Source organism: Ursus americanus, chromosome 33 (genome assembly GCF_024610735.1).
Source record: "Ursus americanus isolate L20-20 chromosome 33, mUrsAme1.1.p, whole genome shotgun sequence".
NCBI lineage: Eukaryota > Metazoa > Chordata > Mammalia > Carnivora > Ursidae > Ursus > Ursus americanus.
In genome coordinates, this window is record NC_142159.1 from 9,988,622 (window position 1) to 10,013,658 (window position 25,037).

The 25,037-nt window shown below is 42.2% G+C and overlaps 1 protein-coding gene across 1 annotated transcript; it reads left to right on the forward strand.

Annotated features, from left to right (window-relative positions):
• Positions 1-24,242, forward strand: DNAJC8 (DnaJ heat shock protein family (Hsp40) member C8). Its single transcript, XM_045782332.2, has 9 exons — positions 1-133; positions 2,616-2,717; positions 12,062-12,118; positions 16,274-16,340; positions 16,849-16,943; positions 18,491-18,562; positions 21,596-21,687; positions 22,616-22,691; positions 23,749-24,242. The coding sequence occupies exons 1-9, from the start codon at positions 56-58 to the stop codon at positions 23,869-23,871; spliced, it is 762 nt and encodes a 253-aa protein (XP_045638288.1). The 5' UTR covers positions 1-55; the 3' UTR covers positions 23,872-24,242.
• The last annotated feature ends 795 nt before the right edge of the window (positions 24,243-25,037 follow it).

Sequence of the window (25,037 nt, forward strand, 5' to 3'; positions counted from 1 at the left end):
AATCACAGGAGGCTGCGCCTGCGCAGCAGAGTCACGTGGTTGCTGGGCCGGGGAAATGGCGGCTCCAGGAGATAGCGGGGCTTCGGCTGGCGGAGGGAGCACAGAGGAAGCATTTATGACCTTCTACAGTGAGGTGAACACCGAGTGAGGAGTAGTGGCACCGGGGCGATCCCGCCTGGTCCTACTTTCCTAGCGGGCAAAGGCAGTGGTCTTCCTGGCCTGGACCGTTGGGCGGCTCCTCCTGTCTGGCCTTCGGGGAGGCGGGGGGCTGGGGGTGTGTGCGTCTCTGCCTGATAGCTGCTGGGGGAATCCCTTGGGCATCGGAAAAGGGGCTAGGGTCCGACGTCTGCGGGTAGACGACGAATGTGGCCAACGAAGTACCTTGGCGCGTGCAGAGGTCCCCAAGTCCGCGGAGTCGGAGGCTGGCAGGGGCTGGAGCTGGCAGAGGCTGGCAGACGCTGGCCTTCTTGGGGGCGACTTAACTGTCTTGGGCCTTATTTTTGTTCTAAACGGAAGCACTATTCACCCTTAGTCCTCTGTAATGAGTTGTATTAGTGGTTATTTCTGCCATTCGCGTACGCCAGGCACTATGCATCATGCTAGGTAGGCATTATCTCTGTTTTACAGATGACAAACCTGAGGTTTAGGGAGGTGAAATAATTTGTTCTGGGCCCTAAAGCAGATAACAGCTTGGTATCATGTTAGGACTAGAGAATATTTGGTCTGAGCCTCGATTACTGTCGCATTTCCAGCGCTTAGAACATAGTGATTGCTTGGTAAATATTTGTTGAATAAGTGAATGAATAAATGAAAGAAAAGCATGCCATTTGGAGTCTGAGGACCTTGGATTGGATTTTTATAAGGCAGTTAATTGGACTGATTGAATTTTTCTCAAGGCATTGATTTTGCAGATCTTCCGTTTCCACTTCTGTAAAGCGAGAGTTAATATTAAAATGAGTTTTATGAGCGTTAAAGGAGTTAGTGTATAAGAAAGGGTTTTTATAAAAGTTAAAGCTGAGGATGGACCTCTCTGAGTTGGAATGGATTTGAGGAATGGAGTTGCTCCCCTCTAGGCTGTGAGCTACTCAGAGTTCAGCACCATGTCACATTCATTCATCTTCTATTTGTAACAGTTCTTGTTACATAGTAGTTTCTCCAAAGTATTAAATTTAAAAATGGAATTAGCACATCCTTTATAGTTTGTCCTTTTGAAATGCCGAATTAACCTGAAAATGTTGATACCCTGGTACCAAAGTTTATTGACCTCTAATAACTACTCTGCAGTTATACTGGAAATTGTTTCACTTACCATGGTTTAGTTAAAAAGAAAAAAGAAAATCCTGGGTTGTTTGAATTGAGAGAAAGTACCTAAAGGAGGACCCGTCAGTCATCATTCAATCAATATTTGTTGAATACCTGACATGTACTAGTGTGCTATTTGGGTGCTAGAGGTATGGTAGTGAACAACAGAGAAAAATCCTGTCTTCATAGAGCTTGCATTCTATAGAGAAGAATACGCAGTAAAGAAACATGTACAGTATAGTGTCAGATAGTGATAAGTGCTATGAGGAAAAATAAGTCTGTGAAAGAAGGTAGAGTATAGGGAGTGGGGAGTGGCATGCTATTTTAAAGAAAGTTGAAGAGGGAAGATACTGAGAAGGAACGGCTTTTTATGTTACTGAAATTATTTCCAAACTCCTTTTGGCTATAGGAATAAAGATGGTATATAACATACGAGTGATTTATTTCAACCAGTATTACAACTCTGACAGTGGCACCAAGGTTGTTTTCCTGGCACTGCCTGGTACCTGTTCTCCTTAGCATTGTCTTTGGGCCAGGGGTTTTTCTTTTCTTTTTTCTCTGCTTTTCTCTTCTTTTTTAAAAGATTTTATTTGTTTATTTGTGTGGGGGAGGGGCAGAGAGAGAGGAGGAGAAAGAATCCCAAGCAGACTCTGCATTGAGTGCAGAGTGGGATGCAGGGCTCGATCCCAGGACCCTGAGATCATGACCTGAGTGGAAATCAAGAGTCGGGTGCCCAGCCAACTGAGCTCCTTGGCCAGGGCTTTTTCTAACTCTATTTGGTTTAGGTAGGCAGAGTTACTTGCCCCTCCCATATACATTTTTAATGCTGTTTTTAGTATATATTTCAGTGTAATTGTATTTTTCTTAAATAAAAAGTTGTAAATTAAGTATGAGCAGCACAGGTACATCTTCCATCATTATAGTGGAAGCTCTTTGAAAGTGGTGGCTGTGACATATTTATACTTGCATGTTCTTGGTTCCTCAAACTGTTGGAATTAAAATTCTAGTTTACAACTTGGGTAGTTGTGAACAAGTCATTTAACGTCTCTAAGTCTCAGTTTTCTTATCTATAAAATGGAGATAATAGTAATATCTACTGTGTAGGATGGTTGAGAGGAATAAATATGTGTAAAGTTTTTACATTATTAGACTTCAGTAAATGATAACTATTGTAATTATTCCCAAAGTATTTAGCAAACTGTCTTCCACATGTAGACAAATGTTTGCTGAACATGTCAGTAGCTTGTTAAGATGAGAATTCAGAGTTTATTATTGAACTTTACTAATGAAGTTTTTCTCTCCTTTCATTTTAGGTGAAACAAATAGAGAAAAGAGATTCAGTTCTAACATCCAAAAATCAGATTGAAAGATTGACCCGTCCTGGTTCTTCCTACTTCAATTTGAACCCATTTGAGGTGAGCTGTCTGATGTTGCTATGGCTTTGTGATGGGGAGCTTTGGGTAGCTGCAGGCAGACTTACATCAGAACACACACTTAATTTGTCTTACAGTTGGAACTGAGCTTTGGTGGTTTTATTGTGAGCAGAGTTTGAGAGGCATCATGTTAAGGAAAATGAGATGGTCTTCGCCTTGTCAAATATTCTCCATCTTTTACCAACCCAAATTTATAGGACTTTATTTTCAGATGGGAAGGGAAAGCTAGCCTTGATAAATTTAGGATCTTTGATTTAGTTTGCTTGTTACAGCTTTTCTGTTTTACTGCAGTAACAAATATCAAAAACCCAACAACCGGGGCGCCTGGGTGGCACAGCGGTTAAGCGTCTGCCTTCGGCTCAGGGCGTGATCCTGGCGTTCTGGGATCGAGCCCCACATCAGGCTCCTCTGCTATGAGCCTGCTTCTTCCTCTCCCACTCCCCCTGCTTGTGTTCCCTCTCTCGCTGGCTGTCTCTATCTCTGTCGAATAAATAAATAAAATCTTAAAAAAAAAAAAAAAAAAAGGAAGGTGAGGCCAGACCTTCCTTAAAAAAAAAAAAAAAAAAAAAAAAACAAAAAAAACCCAACAACCTAAAAATGATCACAAGGTTATAGACAAGCAAATATACTTTTTGGGTTTCCTTAGTTTTCTTATTTTATTTATTTTTTAAAGGCTTTTGTTTATTGAGAGAGAGAGATAGTGAGAGAGCATGAGTGGGGAGGAGAGAGAGAAGCAGGCTCCCCCTGAGCAGGGAGCCCGATGTGGAGCTCAGTCCCAGGACCCTGGGATCATGACCTGAGCTGAAGGCAGGCACTTAATGGACTGAGCCACCCAGGTGCCCCTAGTTTTATAATTTAAAATTTTTCCTAATTATAAAAGTAAATCAAATTTTTTCAAAGACTATTTGTTTATTTAAAGTTTTTATTTATTTATTTGTCAGAGAGAGGGAGAGAGTGAGCATGCACAAGCAGGGGTGAGCAAGGAGCCCCATGTGGGACTTGATCCCAGGAACCTGGGACCATGACCTGGCAGATGCTTAACCGACTGAGCCACCTGGGCATTCTGAGATTTTATTTATTTATTTGACACAGAGAGAGAGAGCACGCACGCACAAGCAGGGGGAGCGGCAGGCAGAGGGAGAGGAAGAATCAGGCTCCCCACTGAGCAGGGACCATGATGTGGGGCTCGATCTCAGGACCCTGGGATCATGACCTGAGCTGAAGGCAGACGCTTAACCAGCTGAGCCCCCCAGGCGCCCCGGTAAACCTAATTTCGTATAAAGATTTGAAATATAAAGAAAGCAAGAATAATCATGTGTAATCCCACCTAAGAGAAATAGCCACTCTTAATTGTTTATACTTCAACTATTTTAAATGTTTTACTTAGGGGGCACCTGGGTAGTTGGGCATCTGACTCTTGATATCAGCTCAGGTCTTGATCTCAGGGACATGATTCAAGTCCCACACTGGGCTCCATGCTAGGTGTGGAGCCTACTTAAAAAAAAAGTTTTATTTTAAAACAAGGAGGATGATGCACTTCATTCTATTTTAAATGCTGTATTGTTATATAAAATATTTGTGTACATTTCTTAGAGTCTTTATAATTATTATTTAAACAATTCCTTTATTGTAGGATATTTAAACTAGTTTCTAGTTGTTTATAACTATAAATAATTTGACATGAATATTGTTACATCTTATAAAAACACTTATTGAGTATTATAACTCTTTTTGTTCCCACTTTTTAATCTGGTAAAATATACATAACATAAAATTAACGATTTTAACCATTTTTAAGTGTACAGTTCAGTGGCATTTAGTACATTCAGTGTTGTGCAACCATCATCACTATCATTTCCAGAACTTTTTCATCATTCCAAATAGAAACTCAAAACCCATTAAACAATAACTCCCCTTTCCTCCTACCCCCAGTCTCTGGTAATTTCTATTCTACTTTCTGTCTATGAATTTGCCTGTTCTAAGGCCTCCTATAGGTGGAATCACATAGTATTTATTCTTTTGTGTCTGGCTTATTTCATTTAGCATAATGTCTTCAAGGTTCATCTGTTGCTTCTGTTTTTTGAAGAGTAATTTTTAAAGAATTTTTACATTTTAAAACAATTTCAGATTTGCAGAAAGATTACAAGTATACTATGAAGACTTTCCTGGACTATCTGATACTAAGTTGTCCATCCATATGATGTCCCTTTGCCCTGCAATATTTCAGTGTATTTTTCCTAGAAATGACACTGTCCTACTGAAGCACAATATAACCATAAAAATCAGGAAACAAACATTGATAACATTGTTACCATGTAGTTCTTAGACTCCACTCAGTTTGCCTATTGTCTCAATAACGTCCTGTATAGCAAGAGGACCCAGCCTAGAATCAACTGTACATTTAGTTGTCATGTCCCTTTTGTCTTCAGCCTGGAACAGTTCCTCAGCATTTCCTTAACTTTGGTGACCTTACTATTTCTGAAGATTATAAGCCAGTTATTTTGTGGCATATCTCCCAATTTGATTTTGTTTGATATTTCTCTAGCTGGATTCAGTTTATTCAGTATTGGCAGGAATATCACCGAAGTGATATTATATTCTTCTCTTTGTAACTTATAAAGTACATGATGTTTCCGTTAGCTTTATCCCGTTACCAATGATGTTAACCGGCTCACTTCAAGAGCTACCTGCTGTGTTTGTTCATGAAGTTACTTTTTTCCCTCTTTGTAATAAGTATTTTATGGGGAGATATTTTGAGACTCTGTAAATATCTTCTCCTTATCAGAGTTTAAGTTTATTCATTTATTAGTCAGTATAGATTGGGGGTTTTCCTATTTTATTCGGTGTGTTTTATCTTCATATTATTTATTTTATCGCTCATGTTGTCCTACATTTGGCCAGTAGGTTACCTTTCAAGCCAGATCCTATCTTTCGATATCATCATTCTTTGATTACTAGGCATTCTTGTACTTTTCCTGACACAGCCTAAAATTAATCATTTTAGTGAGGAGCTCTGGTTCCTTTAAGTGAAGAATGGTATTTAGAAATCAAGATTTGGGGGGCGCCTGGGTGGCACAGCGGTTGGGCGTCTGCCTTCAGCTCAGGGCGTGATCCTAGCGTTATGGGATCGAGCCCCACATCAGGCTCCTCTGCTGTGAGCCTGCTTCTTCCTCTCCCACTCCCCCTGCTTGTGTTCCCTCTCTCGCTGGCTGTCTCTATCTCTGTCGAATAAATAAATAAAATCTTTAAAAAAAAAAAAAGAAATCAAGATTTGGGTGCTGGGTGTGGGGATGTCATTCCTGTTGGGAATGTCACTATCCCAGACCCTATTGGTAGATAGGGCTAAGGATTGGGTAAGTGTGCATGCGTGCACGTGTGTGCGTGCGCGCGCATGGGTGTATGTGCCCTCGTGTACATACATGTATTTACATCCAGTTTCTTTCTTTTTTTTTTTTTAAAGATTTTATTTATTTGACAGAGATACAGCCAGCAAGAGAGGGAACACAAGCACGGGGAGTGGGAGAGGAAGAAGCAGGCTCCTAGTGGAGGAGCCTGATGTGGGGCTCGATCCCAGAACGCCGGGATCACGCCCTGAGCCGAAGGCAGACGCTTAACGACTCTGCCACCCAGGCGCCCCTACATCCAGTTTCAATCCAACACTACAGGGTTTATTCTCATTTTTTTCCTTTCCATGTTTGTGGTTCCCTTCTTTCATAGTGAGAAATCGAGCTCCCACTATCATAAATATATATGTATTTACTTAATTGATCCTCCTGTTTGCATCTGATCTCCCAACTGCCATTCCTTCCCTCTTCTGAATGCCCTCCTCTACTCTGCTTTATTCTGACACCAACACCAGGCTGCCTCACTGTGCAGAAACTCTTCTCACCATACCTGAGCTCAGAACTCCCATGTCAGGTTACCCTTCCATATAGGTGCGTTCCTCACCCAGGTCAGGCTCCCTGTGCTTGCCCTCTACCCTCTGGGAGCTCTCTTCATCCCTTTTGGGCTCCAGCATCCTCCTCATCAAGCAGGCACCTTCCTGCCTTGCTCTGGCTTTGACACCCTATGTTAGGGTAACTTCCTTTAAGAACACCCTCCTCATCTTACTTAGGCTCTAATTCCACACTCCAGGTCACCCCCGTGCATGGAGGTCCTCTTCACTCTGCTCGGTTCCAACGTCTGTGCCAGCCATACTTCCGTATAAATGCTCTCTACATCCTGCTTGGGTTCTGACACCTCTCGTTGGGCTGCCTTTGTACATTGGATGCCCTCCTACATGGGCACCCACCTCGCCAAGCACAGGTTTCCCATGCTAGGTGACGCCTTTGTGAAGATGTTCTTGCTTGGGTCCTATACTCTATGCCAGGCCACCTTCCCTTGTGGACACTTTCCTTACCCTGCTCGGTCTCAGATACCCTGTGTTGGGCTCTGCTTCCATGTGGATACCTTGCTTTCCCCTCTTGGGCTGTGATACCCTGCGCTTGGCTACCCTCCCGTGTTCACAGTCTCATCCCGCTTAGGTATAAACACCCTATGCCAGGCTGCCTGTCCACTGAGATGCCCTTCTCAGCGCACCTCGTACCTCCTTGTCAGGCTGCCCTTCTGTGTGGTTGCTCTTCTGACCCGCTGTGCTCCACCACTGTGTGACTTTGGGCCACACTCCTCCCTGTGTGGTCACCATTGTCTTCATCCCAAACGGGCTGTGACACTGTTCTGGGCCATTTTGAAGCCCCACCCAGAGTAGCTGTCTACGAGTAGATGTCTAAGTGCCTGGCTCCACTTAATATGTTTGGATCGTATTGCTCAGAAAGGGAAGGGGAAGATGGAAAGCTTAAAAAGTACTTTTGAGGGGTGCCTCGCTGGCTCAGTTGGTAGAGCCTGTGACTCCTGATCTCAGGGTTAGGAGTTCGAGCCCCATGTTGGGTGTAGAGTTTACTTAAAAAATAAACAAAATCTTTTTTTTTTTTTTTTTTAAAGGTACTTTTGATTTGATCTTGGGGAGGGTGTGGAGAAGATAATTTGTTTGAGAAGGGATAAAGAATTTGATGGTATAGTCTTTCTGTTTAACCATACTCTTAAATTGTACACAGTACCATGAAAAGGGGACATGTGATCATATAACTTACCCATTTATTTGTTAAGGTAATTCGTGTTTCCTGTGGAGATCTGATTGACAAGAAATGATAGATTGTTGGGACCAGTATGAAGGCTAGGATTTTAATGTCCTACTAGTTACTGTGGTTCTGGAAGTTACTGCCCTGTAGCTGTTGTCCTGATTATAGGAAGTATGTTTGAGTATATATACACATTACGCATACATGTATATGTGTATATATGTACACACACAGTTGACCCTTGAACAATGCAGGGATTAGGCATGCAAACCGTTGCACGGTAGAAAATCTGTGTATAACTTTTGACTCCCCCCAAATTTAACGCTAATAACTACTGTTGACTGGAAGGCTTACTGAGAACATAAAACATCGATTAACACATATTTTGTGTGTTATATGTATTAAGTACTGTATTTGTGTATTGAAGTAAGCTAGAGAAAAGAAAATATTAAGAAAATCGTAAGAGAAAATATATTTATAGTAGCATACTGTATTTATTGAAAAGAAAGTGCAAATATAAGTTGACCTACACAGTTCAAACCTGTGCTGTTCAAGGGCTGACTGTGTGTTTTTGAATATATACATCTTTACACAAAGATATGCTAAGGTCGACACACTGGGGGAGATGGGACATTGTGTTTGAATGGGCAGGACTCCATGACTATCCATTAGAATATTTGTCTTTTTGATTTTCTACAAACGTGCTGGCCTCTTTATAGGGTGAACGTCATTGTCATTGTCTCCTTATAAAGTTGCTTTTTGATGCTTAAGTCAGAATTTTAGGTGTTCCTGGTGATGCAGGAAATGAGTGACTTTTGTTTCTCATGGAACAACTATTGAGCCATCTAAATGAATCCGATTTTTCTACAGAGGTAAGCAGCCTGGTCTTGTAGTAAGGAGAGTAATGCAGTAATAGCTGTCACCTGAAATGTGAATGGTCTTAGACACTGCCTCAGTGAGCAGCAGGTAGAAAAGGGAGGAAGTAGACTGGAAATCTGAAGAGTCTTCTCAGAAATCCTTATCCAGGGAGCATTTTTTTTCTTCCTGCCCTCTGCAGCTTCTTCTTTGGACATGTGTCTAACCTTCAGCCATTAAGCAGGCATCTTTTCTTTTGTGTTCTGTGGTTATTCTTAGGTTGAGGACCCTTCCCTCCTTCCTTCCCTAAGCTTAGATGAACCTGTGTCCCTGCTCAGTCCTGTCCTTTTCGTGTTCCTTACTTTGATTTAACTTTAAGACGCCATCATGGAGCATCACTGACTTTGTTTGCTGTTTATCTTATTAAGTACCTTGAGAGAAAGGTATTTATCTCCTAGAACTCTGGTACTTGCACATTATTAACAGGTCATAGAGTTCAGATGTAACAGAGACTGGATTCCTTTTTCAAGCAGAAGATCCCAAAAGAGGCTGTTACAGTTTGAGTTCAGAAACTTGTATAAATGTCAAGCATTTTTGTTAATGTGAGATGATTAGTTAGACTTCTGAGGTCTAAGACTGTGGATTCTTCATTGTAGTATCCCCAAAGCCTGAGATACAGTAGGAGGTCAGAAAAACCTTCCACGAATCTGAACAGATCTGTGTGCTTCCTACGAGCCATATTGGTAATATGGCATTTATCATGTTTTTTTGTTTTGTTTGGCATTTATCGTATTTGTAAAAATTACTTATTACTTGTCCATTCTTCCCTTGATGGACCTTAAATTCCATGAGAATTGTAGTGAGCATAGTATCTAGCAACCCTAAGTGCTCCAAAAATTTGTACTGAGTGGGAAACTGGCTTCAGAGAGGTTTGGGCCACAGGGGTAAGCCCGCTACTTTCATTGTATTTCATGGCCACATATGGCACCTCCAACTCTTAAAGATCGAAAAGGAGTTGGATTAGCTTTGAAGGCACTTAGTGAATATTTGTTGCCTGTGATCACATGTGACATAACTCTTGGAAAAATAACTTTTGGTGTGTGTGTATGTATGTATGTATACACACCTTCATTTTTGCCAAATCATCTGAAAGTAAGCTGTAGACATTGTGAGGGTTCATGCCTAAATAATTTACCATGCATCTCCTCAGAACAAGAACAGATTTCTGCGTAACCACGGCACCATTACCACACCTAAGAGAAACAACGTTAATTCAATAACATCGTCTAATGGCGCCCACGCTCGAGCACCTCCAGTTGTCCCCCAAATCTCAGTTATAGCTATATTATTTATATAACTTGGGAACCAGTCAGGGTTAATGAATTACATTTGGTATGATTAGTTCTGGGCTATAGCTTTATTGGAGGCTTTTTTGTGTGAAGGTGGGAAGTTTTCTTTCTCATTCGTTTAAGGACACCTGGGGTTTGTTGGGCTTTGGTTGCTCCAGTACATTTCTTTTCCCCAGAACCAAGGTAAGGTAAAACTCTCCTCTGAATATTTGTGTATGTACAGTTACCTCCCTTTATCCGGAAGTCTTATATGGCTGCATATGTCCTCTTGAGTGACTTTTTCCCAATTCCTTTCTCCCTTGGGAAGTTATGAGGGGACACAGTGAATTTTGGAAATTCTTTGCTTTAAAGTTCTTCTTTTCCCTCACCCCGAATGTCTGCCTAGCATTGGAGAGCGAGTATGCTTCTGTCACAACCTTCCAAAGTCTGCTGAATGCAGTGGTGATTCAGCTTCATTGCCTACCAATAACCTTATTGCTGTAGGTGGGCTGCTGGAATGTTGTGAAAGCTTGCAATAAATCTTGACATCGCTTGTTGCCAGGCTTTTAACAAACACTGCAAGCATCCGACTAAGCTTGGTGGACTACTTTGCAGTTTTAATTTCTAGTATGTATTTTTCCTTTCAAGTTTTATTTTCATTTTTTTTCTCTTTGCCACTGCTCCCCACCCCCTGTCCCTGATCCTTAGTACTACCTGGTGATCCTTAGTTCTGCTAACTTTGAACGTACTTTTTTCTAACCTCCATCATTTCTTGCCAGTGCTTCTCAGACTTAAAAAGATTCAAATCATGTGGGGATCTTGTTAAGTGTTGATTCTGATTCCGTCGCACTGAAGTGCGGCCTTCTCTTTTGAATTTGTAAGAAACTCTTCTCACCCTCTGCCCTTTCAGGACCTTCCTCTGGCCTTGAATACCAAGTAACTAAATACTAGGTGCTATGTTGAGTCCGGGGACTGATTATACTGTGAAATCACCTGCTGTAATTGTATATAACATTCCCTTCCCCCAAAAGCACTTATTATATGGTAATTATAAAATATGTTTTCCCTGTTTATTTATCTTTGCATTTCTAATGTGTAGCAGTGTGTTCAGCGGGTAGTAGCTACTGTGTAAATGTTTGAATGAATGTATGTATTTGTGGTGATGGGGTCAGGATCTTTGAAGAAGACTGTCAATACCAGTTTATACCTAGGCTTGGAGAAGAATGATTAAATTTATTTTTTAAAAACAAGATTGCTCAGAAAATACAGATGATCCTTCCATTTGGCCGTACCTCAGTTCTAATGAGGTGGAATCAGACTTTTCTAGAGTAGGCCCCAGGCATCACTCACAGGTCTTCACAGGCAATTCTGATGTTCCCTCTGGGCTGAGAACCATTGGCCCATGTGAATTACAGATATAAAGTGGAGCACAGTGGAGCTTTCTGGACCGAAAATCAGGGAGCCAGCCCAATTTTTTCCCTGTTGCATGTTTATGCTTTCTCCACATTTGCAAAGATAAGTAGGGGTGGGTAGGGGGATACTTTTCATAATGAATGAAGGGAAAATGCAACATGGTCTGGAAACACGTCTCTGGATATAAGATAAATTCTTTTGATGGAATAAAAGTAGCTACTGTATTAATTGAGAACCCTAAAGTGTTATAACTATTATTCTGTTACTGATTCGGTCATTTATATATATTTTTTCTTTTAAAAAATATTTTTTAAAGTAATCTCTACACCCAATGTGGGGCTCGAATTCATGACCCCATGATCTACTGACTGAGCCAGCCAGCCGGGTACCCCTCATTTTTTTCTTTCTTTCTTTCTTGCTTTCTTTCTTTCTTTCTTTCTTTGATTTACTCATTTATATTTCTTGAGCATTTTTTTAGAACTGGTGCCAGGCACTGTTTTGGAACGCTGAGTACTGTTCTAGATGCTGATAATAGTATGTATAATTACTGGACACCTGTTAAATTCATAAATTCTTTCAATCTCTTTTACAGTTTTGATTTTGATTCTTCCAGGTTCTTCAGATAGATCCTGAAGTGACAGATGAAGAAATAAAAAAGAGGTTTCGACAGGTACAGTACTGTTTCCCTGTAATAGATGGAGTTTGAACCTTTTGGAAATACAGTAAGCACATGATTCTCTTAGGACTTGCTATTGACTTTTGGGCCAAAATTTAACTATTTTTTAAAAAGATTTATTTATTTTAGAGAGCATGCGTGCATGAAAGTGGCAGGGGGTGGTGTGGAGGGGCAAAGGGAGAGGGAGAGAGAGAATCTCAGCAGACTCCCCACTGAGTGGGGAGCCTGACCTAGGGCTTGATCTCACAACCCTGAGGTCATGACCTGAGCCGAAACTAAGGATCTGATGCTTAACTGACTGAGCCACCTAGGTACCCCTTAACTTTTTTTTTTTTAATCTTAGGTCTATGTAACTCTTTTTTAAAAAAAAACCTCACAGTGACACAATTTGTAAATAATTTAAAGACCATGGCTTACCTTTGACATTCACACAGCCTGCCTGCAGGAGATTTATTGGAAGGCCGTGAAGCTCAGTGACAACTGCCTTCAGCAGACTTCTGAAGGTTATGACAGGAGCATACCCACTCTCAAATCTAGGCCTACAGTTGGGAGTGAGGGGGAAGAACAGAACGAATTTGACTTCTGAATAGAATCAATTTTATAGCCAAATAGAATCTTTCCAGCCACTTAATCAGGAGAAATACAAGATAGAACAGTAGAGCTTACATGGAGTCATGCTTCTTAAATTCTCTGCCTTTCAGGGAGAATGTGTTAAATGATTCATAACACGTTTTTTGTTTTTTTGTTTTTTTAAAGATTTTATTTATTTGTTTTTAGAGAGAGAGAGCAAGCAGCGGTGGGAGGAGCAGGGGGGGGTGGGAGAGGGAGGGGAAAGAATCTCAAGCAGACTCCCCACTGAGCACAGAGCCTGACACGGGGCTCCATCTCAAGACCCTGAGATCATGACCTGAGCCGAAACCGAGAGTCAGACGTTTAACTGACTGAGCCACCCAGGTGCCCTTTGTTTACAGTTTTTTTTATTTTTAAGACCTCCCTCCTTAATAATTTTATCTTTTGCAAACTTAAATACCTAAGAGACACCTGGTTTCATATAAAGAGTGCTTTCTTGCCCAGTCTGATGTTTCATAACTTGAGCTACAAAATTTTATAGTAACCTTTTTAAAAACCCTTCCAATTTTGATAGTTGAGTAACCTCCAGCCTCCCTTCTAGGAGCTGAGTAATCATACTCCCTGCAGTCTGTCTTTACTAATTGGATTTTCTGTGTATTTAATGTCTTTTTTTTTTAAACTTTTTTATATCTCTTATGTACTTCATATTTTAATAGGAGCTAACCAGTGCCGAATATAATTCTCAGCCCCTGCAGGACATACTTGTTAATATCCGGTGTTATGCCTGCTTCTTTGATACTGTAATTGCCCCCACATTGCTGACTCATACTCATCTTCGAAACTGCTATTAAGCCAAGATGTTTTTTATCTTTGCCTACTCAGGCATTTCCCATTATATAGCTTTATAGCTTTTTATAGAGTTCTACTCTGCACCTATATTCAGCTTTTTTTTCTTTTTTCTAAAATTTCAAGTTTCCTAATGTAATGCATTAGCAGTCTTTCCCAATTTAATAAACAAGCATTCAGATCCACAGAACAGTTATTTATGTAGCTGTACAAAGAACTCAATAATTGAGTTCTTTAGTCTTTAATATGATCTGATAAGAGTGTGAGCCTTAGGGGCGCCTGGGTGGCTCAGTCAGTTAAGCGTCCGACTCTTGGTTTTGGTTCAGGTCATGATCTCAGGGTCGTGAGATGGAGTCCCACGTCAGGCTCTGCATTCAGCGGGGAGTCTGCTTCTCTCTCTGCTTCTTCCCCTCCCTTTTCCTCTGCCCCTCACCCCACCCGTGCATGCGCATGCTCTCTCTCTCAAACAAATAAATATTAAAAAACAAAACAAAACAGCGTGGGCCCTAGAGCTATTTGACTTGAGTTCCAGTCTTGGTCATACCCCTTATAAGCAGTTTGAACAAGTTACTTTCAACCCTTCTGTGCCTGTTACCTCATTTGTAAAATGCACATAATAATGGTGCCTACCTAGTGGGGTTGTTATGAGGATTTAAATGAGGTAATACACACAGTATGCTTAGAATAGTGTGTCTTTTTCTTGGCATATAGTATGTCCTCTTTATATGCTAACTATTCCCAGTGCATGTTAGACAGTATGCTAAGTTTCTTACTTGCGTTATTTCATCCATAAGAACCCAGTAAGACGGAGGTATCTGGTATCGTCCCATTTACAGAGGAGGAAACTGGTACAGAGATAGGTTAAGTGAATTGCTCAGGGTCTCACAGCTGGTGGGTGATTGACGTTGGAATTAGAGCCCAGGATTCTGGCTCCAGTAACGCTGGATTTACCATTTGATTCCCACTTGCTGTCATTCCCCCAGCACAGTCCCACTGTTCCAACTAGTTGATTTTGGTCTGTCAATGACAGTAGATCAGTGATTCTTAATCCTGGCTGTCTGAAAGAACCACCTGTGGAGATTTTTGCTTTTTTTTTTTTTAATTGTATTTATTTATTTGACAGACAGCCAGTGAGAGAGGGAACACAAGCAGGGGAAGTGGGAGAGGAAGAAGCAGGCTCACAGCGGAGGAGCCTGATGTGGGGCTCGATCCCAGGACTCCGGGATCACGCCCTGAGCTGAAGGCAGACGCTTAACGACTGAGCCACCCAGGCGCCCCAGATTTTTGCTTTTTATTTTAACTTTTTTATTATAAAAAATTTAAATTACATTTTAAAAAGAAAGAGTAGCACAGTGAACACCCATACACTCATCATCTGTATGCAATGATTTACTTCATTAACTATATGTTTTTGGCTCAATTGTTGTAAATTACAGACATCATGATACTTCACCCCTAATACTTCATCATGTATCCCCCCAAGAAAAAAAAGAACATTTTCTTGCATTTTTCACTTGTCACACCTAACAAAATTAACACTAATTCCTTACTATCACCTGATACCCAATCCAGTAGAGGTCTAAAAAGTACAGATGCCAGAGACCGATCAGAGGGTCTGAGGGCAGAAAGTAGACCTATATTTTTAAAAAGCTTTAAGGGTTGGGGGTGCCTGGGTGGCTCAGTCAGTTGGGCATCTGACTCTTGATTTCTGCTTGGGTCATAATCTCAGGGCCATAGGATCAGGCTGAGTTGGGCTTCACGCTTAGCAGGGAGTCTGCTTATCCCTCTTCCTCTGCTCCTTTCCCTGCTCATGGGCACAGGCACACGCGCGTGCACTCTTTTTCTCTCTCATATAAATAAATAAAATCTTAAAAAACAAAACCCAAAAAAGCTTTACAGGTTTGGAGCATAGCCAGAACTAAGAACCACTACTTTGTTTTTTTAAAGATTTTATTTTAATTCCAGTTAATATTCAGTGTAATATTAGTTTCAGGTACAACATAGTGATTGAACATTCCACACATCACCCCGTACTCATCACAAGTGCACTCCTTAGTCCCCATCACCTGTTTAACCCAACCCCCTGTCCCCCTCCTTGAAAACCACTCCTTTAAATTAAAAGTTCTTTTAGGAATGAGATGATGTCTCATACCTGCTTTAGCCTCTTCAGCGCTCAGTATAAGGAACATCATAGGAACTGGGTGCTTTTCAGTCTCCTGTATCCTCACACCGTCCTCATAATGCTAGGCTTATATTTGTTCTTAACTTTGTGATTAAAACGCTACGTGTTTCTCAGCTGTGTGTTTACCTTTTTTTGTTTGTTTGTTTTTGTTTTTTTTAAAGATTTTATTTCTTTATTTGACAGAGCTAGAGACAGCCAGCGAGAGAGGGAACACAAGCAGGGGGAGTGGGAGAGGAAGAAGCAGGCTCATAGAGGAGGAGCCTGATGTGGGGCTCGATCCCGTAACGCCGGGATCACGCCCTGAGCCGAAGGCAGACGCTTAACGACTGCACCACCCAGGCGCCCCCTGTGTTTACCTTTTGGTGCTTGAATTTTGAGGACAAGTATTTCTGCACATTTTATGACATTTATTGATTTGTTAAAAATGCTTCTGGCTGGCAGTCTTTTTTGCCATAATACCTTAGAGCGTTTGGTTGTAAAAAGGCACAGTGCAGGCGAAGAGTTGTTAAATGTTCCTCTTGTTGACAAAGCTAACTTCCCTCTTATTTTAGTTGTCCATATTGGTGCACCCTGACAAAAACCAAGATGACGCTGACAGAGCGCAAAAGGCTTTTGAAGGTATTTGTAAATTGACCTGCTTCCGAGTCGTATTTTATCAATGCTAGGGACTAACTGTTCCTTGTCCTGGATCAAGAAAGGAATGTTACAGTTTTGTCTTCTGGTGAAGAAGAAGCTGTGGTTTTCAGTAGAACAGTTGTCGTTCCAAAGCAGAACGTTGCTGTGTAAGAAATAGATCTTAACTTTACTTTGTTAAAACTTGTATGTGCCAAGAAAGACTGTTACTGCGTAGGATCATTTTTCTTTTTTGAACATAAAAAAATAATTATCACTGAATTAAATCTAGATGTGGTGTGTTTAGTCTTGAGGGTATATGTAATTTTTTCCAAGGCTCTCAAGGAAAGTCATTGCTATAGTTGTATGTTTTTAAATTCGTTTAACGACAATAACTAATTTAACAAAGTAGGGAATGCTTTTAGATGGCACAAGTCCATTTACACTGCCTGAGTATAGTTCAGACTTTCAGAGGGTGTTTGCAGAAACAGTTAATTTCAATGTTTTGCATTAGCTGTGGACAAAGCTTACAAGTTGCTACTGGATCAGGAACAAAAGAAGAGGGCCCTGGATGTAATTCAGGCAGGAAAAGAATACGTGGAACACACTGTAAGTATTTATAGTGCTGCTGTGTTTACAGGAAGTATTAGCAAGCCTTGGGCACCTTGCAGGAGGGTAAATGTTAACATAGCAATACCTACTGGTGTAATTCGTGACCTCTTACCTGGTCTCCGAAAGTTTGCCGTGGTGCTCATGAATAGTGTGTGCCCTAGAGCTCAGGATGTGCAGTGGCTAGGAGGCTGCTCGTCCCTCTTTCCTTACCAGCCCCATGCTGCGGAGAGAGGTCCTCTCTTGCCCTCTCATCACCTGTTGTCACATTACCCAATTCTGAGAGTGGAAGAGTGGAGCAGCCATGACGATCCTTGACCCTGGATTTTTATTTTTGTCTCTGTGAAGGGGTTGGAACATGGGCTTGAGAAAGATTGGCAAGGGGACGTGAGTAAATTTTTTTAAAAATAGGAGGTGCATATCTGTATTAATAACAGGGTTGGGAAGGATTCAACTAAAATAAATTCAGTTATAGCTGGCTTTATTTTTTTGCATTACTTAAATCTCCTGAGTGGTGGGAAGTGTTAAGATGGCTTGCTTGAGGTAAGAGGGTCTTCGTTTTAATTTTTTACTTCCTGGGGCAAGAATTGTGAGGCCATTCGTAAGAGCTATTTTAATTGGGAGTGAATACGGGTGTGACCTTTTCTTTGAAGAGCTTTGGAATCTGAAATAGGGCTGTATAACCAGTACGGACGAGTCCAATTTAGATGGATAAAATGAGTGGCAAGAGGAGAAGGGTGGCCGTGACTGTGTCTGGCTGGGCATGTGTTGGAAGTGGTACCTAGAGGCCAAATTTTGGTAGAAGTCGGAAGAGGACCTGACAAGTTCTCCTTAAATCACTGTGGTAGTTGCTCTTCCTCTTTTGCCTGTAAAGGAGCCGCCCTCAGTCTTTCTGGCCACAAGGTGGCAGTAGGGCTGTTCTGCACTTGGAAGGCACTGGCTTTTCGCGGGAGCCGCAGTGGATGGTTCTTTAATAGAGTAATGACATTCTTGTGTGAAGGAATATATTTAATTTTTTTTTTAGATCTCAGGGGTGGCCAAAGTGATGAAAAACATAAATTAATATGATGTGAAAATGATTAGTATAAGGGTGTTTCACAATGAAAATTATCAACAGTGCAGTTGTTGAAATGCCAGAAAACAATTAAACGTAATGCCACAAATTCGGTAGCTTGTTCTAAAACTTGACAAATGTATTTTCTTTGCTGTAAACACATAACTACCAGCCGCAAAAGAGAAATGGGTAATCTGATCAAGGTATCCAAGGCTCTTTGGCTCTGGCCTAGGATCTGATGGGTTGGGGACAAGTTCCCTGCTGGTCCCCTTGCATCCTTCCTGGTGGATTGGATTTTAGATGAGGTTAGAGGAAGGACCCCTGGTTCTTAGTTCTCCTTTGATTGCATTGCTGTTGTGGAGGGGAGGGGCAGAGGCTCATTTTATTTCCATGTAAACCTTTTGTCGTGCCTGTACCTGCAGAAAGTGCACATGCCATATGCGTGCAGCTTAATGGATGTTCTCAATTTTTTGATGAAAAAAATTCTTTTTAGGTGAAAGAGAGAAAAAAGCAGTTAAAGAAGGAAGGAAAACCTACAAATGTGGAGGAGGACGACCCTGAGCTGGTGAGTGAGATGTGGGAAAAGCCACGCTCTCTCCTGTGCTTGAGTGCGCCGGTTGCTGGGTTAGAGAGCAAAGCTGACGCATACGTGCTGGAAACATTTTGTTTTAACTTAAAATATTTAAATGTATATCCATGCACCTGTTTTTAAGCCTCACCCTTTTTTTTGTCATAGGGCCATGGCCTTTTCTTTGAATGTGTGTCTGCTGATTGGCGTTTACTGTTGACTGCATTTTATAAAACACACAAAGCATTATCCGTAGCTTCTACTTTTAATGTGTTTTGCAGTATGTTGAAACTTAGGTATTTGTGAAACAAACCAAGAGCAAAATCCTAGCTATTTATGATTCGTTGGTTGTTTTGTTTTGTTTTTGAATAAAGAGGAGCACTGGCTTTATTGCCTTGCTGGGCAAAGGAGGCTGCACGAGCTAAGGCCTTCAAAAGTGCAAGCCCGCCCACATGATTTGTTTTTCAGTCTTTTTCAGATGTCTCACCGGTACGTAATTCAACGGCAGTATTTTTATTTTCTTTCTTTCTTTTTTTTATTTTTGAAGACTTTTGTTTATTTATTAGAGAGAGAGAGAGCACATGCACACAAGCAGGGGGAGCAGCAGGCAGAGGGAGAAGCAGGCTCCCCACTGAGCAAGAAGCCCGATGAGGGACTTGATCCCAGGACTCTGAGATCATGACCTGAGCCAAAGGCAGACAGTTAACCACCTGAGCCACCCACGTGTCCCCAACAGCAGTATTTTTAGGGACTTATGTTTATTGAATCTTTCTAAAGCATTCCACTTAGTTTTAAAAAGAAACCACAAGCATTTATTTGTATAACCACATTCATCAATTTCTGTGATATTTAAATCTCATAAGTATGGTCATCATTGCAACTGGCATGGAGCACTTGGGGAGCAACGACAGGTGACTCTAATCAGCTAGTAAACGGCTTCCCACCAGCCATGAGCGCTCGCTGTGCTCCAGGTAATAATTTACAGAGAAACGGAGCACATTGCTTCCATCCATTGGGTTCTTTAGTGGAGATTGGCTGAGAGAGAGATTCTACTTCGATATTTGTGTCTGATTGCCTCACTAGCCTGAAAAATTCAGTCATCCTAATCTTGTCTCAGTTTAGATCAGTAAGTAACTTACCATGTACTTACCTTGTTTTTAAAGATTTATATGGGAGTGGCTGTCTTGCTAGGGAAACTTGCCTATAATTTCCTGCTTCGGTGGTTTTGCTGGCAGCGGCTGGCCCCATCTTCTGTGCAGTAACACTGCTTGTGAACTGTGAGGTCACCTTGCATACTAGCCACCTGTTGTGGATTTACTCTGTCCCAGTATTTCAGTTTTTTCTCCACAGTCTTATTTTCTCTTCCCTTCTCTTTAATGATCTCTGGTGTTTTCTGAAGACCTCTTATAAATACTCCTTGGTTCTCCTGATTTTTTAAGAACCCTAACTTTTTTAAGTTGTCTTTTTTCCCCCCGATTATAAAGGAACACATGCTAGTGATAGAAAATTTGGAAAAAGCAGAAGAATATAAAAAATTCAGTCATCAGTAACCGTCCATCCAAGAGAGTTTGGAGCTTTTAAAGATACTGAAATATTCGTTACAGACTCCTTCGCTCCTTTGGTGTTTGTCCTTACTAGGAACTGGGGTTTGTCAGTGCTGCTTTTATCGAGCACTGCCTGGCAGATAACAGTATTAAAAAGAAGTGACAAATTCTGGGGCTCCTTTACTTCCCTTTCTCTCCGTAGATTACTCTTTGCTCCAGTGTCTCTGCTTTTGGGACTTAGCCTCTATGAAATCTGCATGATGGGTTACTTTCGATTTTTCTTTGTGTATTTAAAATGCTTTATATTTGGGGGAAATAAGTTTTAAAGATAATTCTGTTTTCTGTCTTATGTTGTGTTATTTTTTCCCATCTGTGCATTAGTTAGAATCAGCTGCATACAACTAAGACCCAGAATGATGGTGGTTTAAACAAGACAGTGATTTGTTTTCTGTCCTGTATAATATAGTCTTTAGGACGATGGCCGCTGGTATGGCAGCGCTGGACCATGTGTCACCTAAGGACTCATTCAAGGATGTCACCCCCATCCTCACAGTCCAGGATGTGTCATCACCTCACCCATGTGCCAAACAGCAGAATAGAGGAAGGGGACAAGGAGGGATAAGCGTACTCCCTCTAAGAATATTCCAGGAAATTGCTGCATCACTTCTCCTTATATCCCATTGGCTAAAACCTAAGTTACATGGCCACATGTAGTTACAAGGAAGCCTAGGAAATACGGGCTTCTGCATTGGGTGACCAGGTACCTAAAGATAAGGGATTTTACATGGAAGGAGAACAGATGATGGGGGGTGGGGGACCCACAACGAATAGCTCCGACGCCTCTGCTGTAGTCAGTAGACTCCGGAGGTGGGTCTGCTGGATAGCACCTTCTAGGACCTAGCGGGGTGCCCAGCACAGGGTAATTATAAAATATTTGTGAAAAGAAAGAATGAAAGTTATTTTTTTGAAGTTCTTTGGAGGAAAGGGTGCTCCCACATGGTTGTGATAAGCAGGTAGAAGTTTTTTCTTTTTGGTGATTTTTACCAGAGCAAGTTTCTTGTGTATCATCCGCAGGGTGAAGGCGGAAAGATCTAGGCGGTATGTTATTTATCTCCCAGGAGAGAGCATCATTAAGTAGTTCTCCCTGAAATCTTTCTTCCTTGCCGGTTCTTTTTTTTTTTTTTAAAGATTTTATTTTATTTATTTATTTGACAGAGACAGGCAGTGAGAGAGGGAGCACAAGCAGGGGGAGTAGGAGAGGAAGAAGCAGGCTCCCAGCAGAGGAGCCCGATGCGGGGCTCGATCCCAGAACGCTGGGATCACACCCTGAGCCGAAGGCAGACGCTCAACGACTGAGCCACCCAGGCGCCCCTCTTCCTTGCCGGTTCTAATCTGCTTTTGTCTTGGGCTCCATCTAAAAATGCTTGATTCAAGTTGCTGGAAAAATACTGACTTTTATTTTCTTTTGTCCTTAATTTTCTTATAGTTCAAACAAGCGGTATATAAACAGACCATGAAACTCTTTGCCGAGCTGGAAATTAAAAGGAAAGAGAGAGAAGCCAAAGAGATGCATGAAAGGTATATATCCGAATATTCACGTATTCCATCTAAATACCCAGATTAACCAAAATTGGTCTTTGGGGATTTCCCTAAAGAGGGATTTTTCTAATTGAGGAATTATGTTGTACACCATCGAAGAAACTGTAGAAAATAGTTATCTGAAACAGCCAAACTTTTGAATCCTTAGGGTAAGAAATTGTCTCTGACTTTCGGGAAATATTGACTAGACCTGTCCTTAGGGAGTTTTTAATCAAGAGTGCTATGTGTTTTCTTCCTGATTTCCTGGAGTTAAATAGGCAGAGTTATTGAGGCCAGAACCTTTTGTGTGACTAGTGGCCACAGCTTTGGTGAGTCTGGTATTTACTGTATAGTGTAATCACTTACAAAGTATTTATTGTCCCAAAGTATCGTTTCCCTTGCTTATCAGAAATCTTGAGGTTAATATAATTTATGTATTTTGTATCGTTGACTAGTGTTTAGCAGTAACCGTGTGTCGCTAGTTGAGGTTGTGTGAAATGTCCTTGTTTTGGGATTGGGTTTTGTTCAGAGACCCTCTTAAGAACCTCTACTATTGTAATGGCCGTTCTGCTGAAGTAGGGTGGCCTGGGTCCTTGAGACGGCTTTGTCACGGACTAAGCCCGGAACCTGTGGATGGAGCCCATAACCTATGATTATTGTTGGCTGGGCCTTGACAACCTTGTACGTCTGTCTGTGTAACACGGGTATTTATACCCTGCCCTGTAGCCCTGCCCGTGGTCTCATCTGCATGTTTTAGATGGAGACATGCATGAAAAGGCTCTGAGCCTTTTCCGGACAGGCATTTTTATAGAACCCTAGGGAACTGATTTACTTTATATCCTTGCTTCTATGGGGAGGCGGCTTAACTTGTGTGGGTAAGACAGTATCTAAGTATCCTATAAGTACTCTGGTCTGGTTTTCTTCCTAGGAAGCGACAAAGGGAAGAAGAGATAGAAGCTCAGGAAAAAGCCAAACGAGAAAGGGAGTGGCAGAAGAACTTTGAGGTAGGTTTCTGGGGTGGTCAGGGCTTCTCATTCCAGAGTAAGAAAACTTGCTGGCATAGAAACTTGGTTCCTGGGGCATTGCCAGGACTGAGCGGGGCAGACGATCAGGGAAAGGGGATGCGTGGGGAAGAGCAGGAGATTTGGAGAATGAGCCCCGGCTCAGCTACCTTTACGCTCTCTAGCCTTGGCAAGGGCAGGGAGGGTCCCTGAACCGCTTGTTAGAGATTATGGAAGGCACAGCTGCCAGGTGGGCTCGAGAAAAATGCTGTGCAGTTTAGATTAGGGGGTAGTCATGGAGTAGGGCCCTACTTAAGAGGTCTGTTAGCAGAAACTGAGGTTCTTGTGACCCTCATATCCCGGCTTTTGAACTTGACTCCTTTTTAACACCCTGGTTACACTCTTCAGGGACTCAGCCAGTTTCCTGAATTGAGCCACGTTTGGTGTCTCGTCTTCTGTAACGTTCAGGTCTCAGGCTAGGGATTGGTTAACCAGAATTGAGGACTGGGTTTCTGTCCCCCTGCTTGTATGCAGAGAGAGACAATGAGTGGGTCTCTTGATAAGCAGGGGGAGACCCTAGTAGCCCTCACAGTGTAGCCGGCTAGGCATTGTGCTGGCTTTGAGCCTCTGTTTGAGTTTTGCGGGGCCGAAGGAGGATAGAGTGGGGAGAGTGGCTATGCTGCTGGCCAGCCGGATGACCTTGAGAAAGTGACCTGACCCTGAACCTTGGTGTTGTCATTTGTGAGGTGGTGGTGGCACGACCCGGTGCAGGCGGCTTGTTTGTGAGGGTTAGAAATAGCCTCTGCTGAGTAGCCAGCCCTGAGGCCCCTGGCAAAGGTCGTTGTGATGTCGTCCTCTTCTTCCAGCCCACAGCTGGTCCTGCCTTCTAGGGGTGGGATGCCACTTTTTGTGGGCCTGTGGAAGTAGGAAGAAAGCTCTGCTCTGTTCTACTCTTGGATTATTCCAGAGAGCTGAGCCGGGCTGGGCTATGGGCATGCAGAGCAGGTTCAGGCCCTTTGTCTCGTTAACTGGTTTCCTCCCCCCAAACCTCTGTGCTCAGGAAAGTCGAGATGGTCGTGTGGACAGCTGGCGGAACTTCCAAGCAAATACGAAGGGGAAGAAAGAGAAGAAAAATCGGACCTTCCTGAGACCACCGAAAGTAAAAATGGAGCAGCGTGAGTGACCACCTGGGGTCACAGCCACAGAACCTTCCCCCAATTGTCTCCCCTCCTGCTTTGAAGGACTCATTCTTTCCTCCCATTTCCACCCCAACATAGAGTAGTAGTTGCTTTTTAGTCCATTTTGTTTTCAATACAATTTAATATCGATCAGAGTAATTCTTTTGTACATTGAAATGAGGGGCTCAGTTTAAAACGAAACCTTCCCCTACCCCCTACCCCTAGGCCAACCAGGATTGGAAGGTGCCACCATTGGTGCTGCCTTCTCTTCCCACAGCCTGTAACTTAATGTTTTGTACTTCACTGAATTGTGATGGTTAGAAACTTCGTGTATAGTTTGTGGAAATCATCCAATTAAACCTATTGCTTAAAATGGTGTTGCCGTGACTTCAGAGACAAGCCTGGGCCACCTTAGGAATCCCTTTTGCTTCATGTGCTTGCTTCCGGGCGTGGCATCCTTTGAAGCCCCAGATCAGACAGGGAAGGCACTGGGCACACAGACCCGTCACGCGATGCCCTGACCTCCCGCAGTGTTTGGCATGTGCTTTCCCTTCTGACTGACCATTCCGTGTGGCATGAGGCTCCGAGCCGCCCAAAGTGTTCACTTTCCAAAGAGCTAGCCATCTTCCAACCAGTATCATTGTGTCCTAGCCTGTCTGCAGCCGTTAGTGGTCATATTCTGTACATGTAATAAATTTTTATACCCTAACCATCGATGTACTCTTCCTTAGGTATTACTCCAAGGATGGGTCCCGTGGCCCAACTCCGAAATGCTTCGGAGTTGGACAGAGCTGCTCCCCACGTGCTCCCCGCCACTTAATGCTGCACCTTAGTTTCTTCATCTACAAAACGGGAAGATAGACGAGTGTGGCGCTTTCAGGGAGGGTTAGCCATGGCGTGTACAAGCTTGCTGTCACGGTGCTCGGAGCATGTTGCTAATACACTGTTAGGTGTAAAATGAAGATACTGATTATTTCAAGGATGAAGTGAAATAACGTATGAAAGCACCCAGCTTACAGTATATTCTCAAATGTCCTGCTGGCCTGGAGAGACAGGATCAGCTCTTGGGTGGGATACAAGGTGCAAAATAGAAAGATGACACCTAAAATGTGAGGATAGGAGAAACTGGGTGACTTTGAACTAGACTTGATGCCATGTTTTATAGATAAGG